Source organism: Acanthisitta chloris, unplaced genomic scaffold (genome assembly GCF_000695815.1).
Source record: "Acanthisitta chloris isolate BGI_N310 unplaced genomic scaffold, ASM69581v1 scaffold21738, whole genome shotgun sequence".
NCBI lineage: Eukaryota > Metazoa > Chordata > Aves > Passeriformes > Acanthisittidae > Acanthisitta > Acanthisitta chloris.
The window spans coordinates 6,763-14,609 of record NW_008686797.1 but is presented as its reverse complement, the minus strand read 5'-3'; the positions used below and the strand labels follow the sequence as shown (position 1 = coordinate 14,609).

General features: G+C 42.5%; 1 protein-coding gene across 1 annotated transcript in view; it reads right to left on the bottom strand.

Moving 5' to 3' along the window:
* Positions 1-7,847, bottom strand: part of KIAA1751 (KIAA1751 ortholog) — a gene marked incomplete at its 3' end in the record, with an annotated part of 28,527 nt that overhangs the window by 16,199 nt on the left and 4,481 nt on the right. The window contains exons 6-14 of the mRNA XM_009080341.1: positions 7,680-7,782; positions 6,794-6,951; positions 6,049-6,259; positions 4,631-4,804; positions 3,902-4,020; positions 2,866-2,932; positions 2,373-2,462; positions 2,130-2,253; positions 65-177 (exon numbers count right to left, since the gene is read on the bottom strand). Coding sequence (XP_009078589.1) covers positions 65-177; positions 2,130-2,253; positions 2,373-2,462; positions 2,866-2,932; positions 3,902-4,020; positions 4,631-4,804; positions 6,049-6,259; positions 6,794-6,951; positions 7,680-7,782 — 1,159 coding nt within the window. The remainder of the gene's footprint in view (positions 1-64; positions 178-2,129; positions 2,254-2,372; positions 2,463-2,865; positions 2,933-3,901; positions 4,021-4,630; positions 4,805-6,048; positions 6,260-6,793; positions 6,952-7,679; positions 7,783-7,847) is intronic.

Sequence of the window (7,847 nt, the reverse complement as noted above, 5' to 3'; positions counted from 1 at the left end):
AAGAGTCAAACCAGGGGAAACTGGGTGTAGGCTAAGACTAGGGGAATCTTGGGACATTCGTTACCTTTCCAAGCATAATTTCAGCTGGTGTTTCTTCAGAAGAAGGTTCCACTGAATCATCTGCATTGTCTGTGTCTAGATCTCCTCTGGTATTTGATACATCTTGTCCAGGTTGTTCTAGGGGAAAAAGAAAACCACAAAATCCAAAATGCTGGATGTGTGCATCAAAAAAAAACAACCAACAGAGCAGCAGAGCATGGATTTGGGTAAATATTACCAATCCAGAAATGTTTCTTCAGAAGAAGGTTCCACTGAATCATCTGCATTGTCTGTGTCTAGATCTCCTCTGGTATTTGATACATCTTGTCCAGGTTGTTCTAGGGGAAAAAGAAAACCACAAAATCCAAAATGCTGGATGTGTGCATCAAAAAAAAACAACCAACAGAGCAGCAGAGCATGGATTTGGGTAAATATTACCAATCCAGAAATGTACTGATGAGGAATTATGCCTAGAAGGAACTGTCTGTTGGGCCATACAGCTCTCCCCTGGTCTGAAATTCTACCTGAGGCACCTGAGCCTTCCACTGCTGAGTAACAACATGAATATTTCACTGGGTAAAGCCCATACTGGAGATTGTTACACCAAGGAATGCAAACTCAGCTGGAATTGTGGATAGGCTTCAAGGGCAATTTCAGTGGGCAAAAGCAATGCAGCCAGGAGGACCTGTTAAAACCAGCCACAACCTCTGCATGCAACTTTTAGCTTCCTGAAACTGGAATGATCAATACTGGGAGGAAATGTTGACAAATACAGATGATAAATGAATAAGTTTTTCTTCTGCAAGACTGGATTTTATTAAGCACATAGTAAACATTAGGAATGAGATGGAAAATGTCTGAGGAGGTTCATCTTTCTGCTTCCTCGTTCCTAGAATTACAGACTACAAAAATAAACCTGTCATGTGGATTGCTATTCTGAGCACTGGGGATTCAGTTGCTGAGACAGGGATGATGCTAACAATTTTGCAATCTCTGAAGCTGGTTGGGTTCTGTATTCTTCTGAGCCTGAATTGTTGATCACAATGAGAAGTGAGGATATCTCTGCTGCTTTTGATATAATGGTGTCAGGACAGTATTTTTAGTCATTTCCTGTGAGGCAGCACACAAAGGAAAATAACAATACTACTAGAATGATGAACTACTTAGTTTACTGAGGAACTTTGCAAACTAAATGTCACAGTTCGTGACAGGAAACTACAGATGGATAATGCTTGGCCTGGGAAACTACATGGCCAGTTTTCCAGAAAAGTCACCTTACCTGTGGCACTGGGGCTGGGGCTCTGGGCTGCACATTGGGTCACCTCTTCTCCAGGGTCAGGACAAATCTGGTCCTTCTTTTCAACCACAGCTGTCACAGGACTAGTGCTGACTTCCTTTTCAGGGTCAGTGACCTGTTAGAAAATACAGATAAATACTTCTTCCTGGAGTCCACAGTTGGGATTTTTAATGACTGTCAGAATCTTCTTGTATAACTATTTTTCCCATCATGAATGTGGAGGAAATAAGAATCATGACATAAATGACTAAGATGTGTAAGAAATTGGCATTGTTGGTTTCCTCACTCCCCACCAAGCAATTGTTTTTGAATTTGTCTTCGTGTAAGAAATTGGCATTGTTGGTTTCCTCACTCCCCCCCAAGCGATTGTTTTTTAATTTGTCTTTTGATATTTGGGTCTAACAGATATTTACACCAACCCAAATGTACTAAAGGCTGGCCCAGCTGATTTCCTAAGCTCCTTCCAACCTGTGACTGCACAGTTCCTCCACACTTCACACAGCACAACATTTCTGTTCCTTTAGGGAAAGTTGGCATTGTTGGTTTCCTCACTCCCCCCCAAGCGATTGTTTTTTAATTTGTCTTTTGATATTTGGGTCTAACAGATATTTACACCAACCCAAATGTACTAAAGGCTGGCCCAGCTGATTTCCTAAGCTCCTTCCAACCTGTGACTGCACAGTTCCTCCACACTTCACACAGCACAACATTTCTGTTCCTTTAGGGAAAGGCTTTGAACCCACCATTCTTCCAGGAGCAGACTTGACTGTTGCTCTGTGTGTACTCCTGTCACCTGCTGATGTCTGAACTTTGAATCTTGTTCCCAAAGCTCCTCTGTTTGTCAGGGTGATGGTCTGGGAAATTGTCTCTCCCACCACGTGGCTGCCAAAATCAATGAGCTCTTTATCTAGGGCCAGCTGGGAGGAGAGAAACCAGTAATTACTACTGTCCTGGGTAGTCAGAAATGTCAATTAAACCAGATCTGCCTTTTATAACAGTAATTATATTAGCCACATGCTGTAAGAAAGTCACTTACAATGCAGCTCTTGACTGTACATTTCAGGGGGACAGAAAAAGCACCTGTCAGTGCCAGAAACAGGACTGCTCCTTCCAGACTCTCATTGATCTAGAAAACAACAAAAAACAGCCCAACCAAGTAATTTCCAAGGGTCCAGCCTATGCAGAACTATATGTGATGAAAAGTATTTTCAGTCATTCTTTGAGTACCATATTAAAATGTATCTTGAGTGATCTGCACAAAACAGCCCTTGGTAACAGCCTGGGTGACTTGAGCTGGGCAGCAGTATAAACACTGGAAACTTGCTCCCACTTGGAGGCATTTTTCCAAACCTGCCCTCAGAATATGCCTTATTACAGTTTGTCAGAGCTTGAACACACTCACAGTTGTCCATGTACAACAGTAGCTTTCCTAGAATGTAGTTTGTTTCCTTGCTAGCAGTTAAGAAATTCAGTTAGTGATGTTATCCCAGGATTCTCCTCCTGTGTAACTTGGCACTTAAGGCACTTACCGCTGGCTTAAATGTTACCATGACTTCACAGGACATTCCAGGAGACATTTTGCCAGGTGGGCTAAAGCTGTGGAGATAATGAACACAAAACTCCAAGTTAAAGCTGTATGTGAACCATTCAGCTCCTGCTCTGCTAGTAATGGCAGATGGTTTTTGGGCTTTTTTTCCCCTCACTTGCACTAATTATCAGAGAAGTCAGAGTGAGTGACAGAGCAGTGAAGGGCTACAGGGTCCTGCTGCAACTTTGGGACTACAGAGGCTGATTCTTTATTGAGGTTTGGCTCAGGATGGCTTAAAGTGCTTTTAAAAGGTAAGAGTGATGTCTTCATGCTGCAGACAGGGAGATTGTAACCAAATAGGTGACACTGTGGCTTGAAACCATCAAGAACAAGGTGGCCCAACCACCCTTTGAACAGCTAGGAAGAAAACTTCTCCCACATCCATTTGTCATGCTGCTCTGTACCATCTCCCTGTCCAGACAGGAAATGAAGAGGCACAAAAAAGGTAGCTGCAAATGACTAGAGAATGTGCTGCTTGCTGCAAACTGCCAAAATCACCTTGAACAGAACCTGCCACTCATGTCTGATTTCTTCTTGAAAAGGAACATTTTGGGGATGCTTCTTACAGTTCTAAGCAGTCAAACAAACCTATCAATCAGCTAAACAGAGATTAATTTGCAGTGTCCAAAGGAGACACAGTGCTTCCTTACATAACCTGGCAGCAGGATTACAGGATAGATTGCTGGGAAGGACCACAGGATTGCAATTTAAGTGCTCTGTGCTCAGAGATTGATTTCCTTTATTTCATCAGCTTTTTCCCTTCCTTTTCTGCCCAATTAAACTTTTGATCTCAACTCACAAACTTTACTTTCCCCCATCCCACTGAGGAGGGGAGTGAGGAGTTGCTGGGTGGAGTTTATCTGCCTGACAGGTGAACCCATGACAAGCAGGAATTGAAATGGCTACAGATTTGGGTTCCAGTTCTTGTTGTGGCACAGAGGTAACAAAAGTGATGGGTGCACAGTTAATTTACTTACTGAACAGTGATGAAGTCCTTGAGCCACTCACTGACTCCCACCAGCCTGCAGTAGTTACTGCTGTAGGATGCATTGGTCAAAACTAGCTTCTTCTTGTAGGTTTGACCAACATCAAAATCCTTGGAATGCCAAACACACCAGGTGAGTGTCAAACACACTGGGTCATGTTCATGGTCTAACAGTTTGGTGAACTAACTGAAATCCTAACCCCATGGTAGTCACAACTCCTCTAAGGACATTCTTACAGCAATAAAGTATTTACAAACCATGTACAGGTTACACTTGTGTTGCCTTTTATAAAACATGAAACACAGGCTAACAAGAGGTTTCATCACTGCTCACCTTTCTGACAGAAAAGGTAAAGGAAATAATTTCTAATTTAGACCCAAGTAGTAAAACTAAGTACTTTATTTTATCTGGTTACAACTTAACTAAGAGATTGTTAGAGAAAAAGGCAAGTGCTGTTTCAAATGTCACTAAAGCCCAGGGAGGTGGTGGATTCACCATCCCTGGAGGTTTTTAAGGTGAGACTGGATGTGGCACTTAGTGCCATGGGCTAGTGACCACGGTAGGGTTGGACTTGATGATCTTGAAGGTCTTTTCCAATCTGGTTGATTCTATGATTCTATGACAAAGACCTATTAAAGGCTGCAAGAGGATTTTGATCAAGACCTTGGGATACACCTACAGCAGATATATCTTTATAACCCATGCAGGGTGGCCACTGACCTTGAAGTGGATGCAGCTTGGTTTGCTGTAGAAAGTACTGCCCTTGTGTTCATGACCAGGCACTATCTGCCTAGGAAAATCTCCAGTTTGTAATTCCTCCATTGTTTTCTTAGATGTTTCTGTTTTCACTGCCCTTGCAGACAGCTGCCCTGGATCCATTTCTTCTTTGGGTATCTAATAGGGAACATCAGGGGAAAAAAACAGGACTGTGTGTGATGACAGCACCTGGGGCAGTTCCTGGCCAGCCCTTGCCTGGCTCCCCCCAGACCACACTCATCCTCCCAACTTCATCATTAATTTATTAATTTATTGTAATTAATTTATTGATTTATTTTCAGCCGCCTGTGCTGCAGCTTATCATCACCCAACACTGTGACATTGTGCTCTTAATGGCAGCATTAGCTCTTCTGTACTCAAAGGGTTTTTTCCCCTCCACTTCTTAAACAAATACTCAGAATAACATCAGCTGACTTGCCTGGAACATTTCAGTCATGGTCCAGTGCTTCTCTACGCAAGCACAGGAATATGCAATGACATGATTGTTTTTTGATTCATTCTGAAGTGTTTTTGAACTCAAACAAATGAGCATAATGTGATGTATGTCTTCACAGAGCTCTAAACCAGCTAAATTGTTTCCTCTTTAAGAGAACAACCCCATGAGAACAATGTCAAACAGCAGTGACTGATGATGTCTTCACAGAGCTCTAAACCAGCTACATTGTTTCCTCTTTAAAAGAACCCCATGAGAACAGTGTCAAACAGCAGTGACTGATAGTATTGCCACATCTGATCTCTGCATCTATGTAGTAACATAAAAGCTGCATTTTAACTGCAAAACAGGCAACTGTTGGTTTTAAATAAGGTTCTTTTCTATTTCTAACAAGAGCTATCACACCATTTACCTTGTGCCAGCCATACTCCTGATCCCACAGTCCTGGGAGCTCTAGTTCCACAAGGGTCTTGTCCCTGTCTCTCTCCTCACCATCACTTTCCCAGTGCACCTCACAGGGTATGTGTTGAGAGGTCTCTCCCCCAGCAGCAGTTCTCTCACCAGCTGAGGAGCAAACGGATGGACAGTGCCACGACTTTGGGGAAAGGACACAAGTTTTGAAGATACAGTTAGTAGAGAACAGTTACTTTAACAGTTAGCAGTTCCTGAGGAGATCTCTTCATACAAAAATGAGAGTTTCTATAAAGCTCAGAGGCCAAAGATGACAACTTAGTTTGCTCTGCTCTTGAAGCACTGAATCTTGTGTCAAAGGCATCTATATGACATAAATTCTGTACTACAGCAGGCTAGAAATTAGGCCTCAGGCATGAGGATACTGACTGCTCTTCTGACTGCTTTTCACTGACCTGCCCCTATGACAGGAAAAACAAATCAGTCTGCAGACAGTTAATTCTTAGGCTCTGATCACCTGTGCCATGGCTCCAGCTGCATGTGTGTGGGTCTTCTCAACATATTTCCAGGCTTTCCTTCTCCCCAGGACAGGATCATCCCATTTCCCACGAGCCTTAATTGTCTCAGGATGGAACTGACTCTTTCTCTGCTTGTGAAGAGAAGCTTTTTCTTGCAGAATTCGAGACACGATCTCAATTCTTCTTGATTTCTGCAGTTCTCTATAAGCTCTGTAATCCAATGATGTAAGAAATATTAACCCAACCGTGGTTGCTTACTAATAATATTAACTACAGCCCATTTCTTTGAAGTCTTTAGGCTAAATAGCAAGTGTAGGTTGAGTGCAGTGGTAATTTGTGTCACCAGGCAATTCAGAGCCTATTTATACATTTCTGTGGACTAAATACACTCAATTATCATGTTTTAAAAGGCTAATTGAGACTTTCACAGTGTTCAGGAAATGCAGAAGGACAGTTATGTCAGGTATGCAGTTCAGGGTCACTGAATTTCCATCCTGGAGTAGTTGCTCTTCTTTGCACTACACATGGAGCACTCAGAGAACTTTGGTGCTCTGGGTAAGACATCTGAGCCAGAAGTTCACGCAGAACAGACCACAGAGTTGTCACACACACAGAGTGAGGGTGAGCTCACTCCCTCGAGGCAGCAGCAGAGATGTTCTGTTCTGAGAATCTGACTGAGCTCCAATCCATTCCTGCATGAGCACCAGGAAGCAGCGGAGAGTTTGATAAGGATGTCATACTTACTGTTTCTCTTTTTCATGCTTTAACTGTCGTTTATGGAAGAAAATTTCCTTGGCAACATTGCCTCCTTCTGCTAGGATGGCTTCCCTCATTCTCATCTCCTGCTTCTTTGCCTCCAAGGCCTTTGCTTTCTTCCAAAACTGGAGAGTTTTGAGCTTTTCCTGTGAAGTCATAGGAACCAGTTACATACTTGATTCACATATAAAACAGAGGATTTGGTGTTGGTCTCCTTATCCAAGTAAACTTTTGTGGTGGATTTCTCTGAAGTAGAAGTTATTGCTTTTAGTATTGTCTGTAGCCATGGGGTGCTGAGATGCAGAAAGCTCTCCCAAGTCCAGGCTGCTTCTCTACCCTTCCAGCCTGCTCTTGGAATGCTGCTTAGAGAAGGGATGTGAAAACACAGTTCTAGCCAAATCAGTATTAAATGAAGATCATTCCCTCAGATCCTACAGAACATAAATAGAAGAGCAAAGCAGCACAGCTCAGAAATTCTTAATTTACATTATTTAAATTCTTAAATAACTGTTTTTCTTCCATATGTTTTCCCCATGTGGAGTATTTCTGCACTGGGATCCAAATAACTGGAAATGCTTCTGGCAGAGTTTTCAGAGGATTTATTTGTAGTATGCATTATTTTCCTGAGAGTTCTCCTCCCAGAACTAGACTGGTGACAGAATAAACTCCATCAGCAGCAGTGCCAAAACCTGCCAACACAGACATCATCCCATCACTCCAATAGTTAAATTCTCCCCAGACTGAGGAGGTTTGGTCAGTGATGTGACCATAAATCATCACAGAGTTCTGCAAGGAAAACTGACATTCTTTGCACGGAAACCTATCAGTCTAACAAGTCAGTGACTTCATTCCCATCCCAGCCCAGCAGCAGTACCCTGTTGGAAGTGATGCTGGTTTTCAGGGAAAGCACAGCTTGTATCCTTCTCTCCATATGCTCCTGAGTTTTCGCTTCTTCCTTTGCATTTTTTTCATGAATTCTGTAAGCAAAGTGAAATCTTTCAGGCTCACATCCTGGAAAGCTTTTAGTATTAGAGTGTTTAAC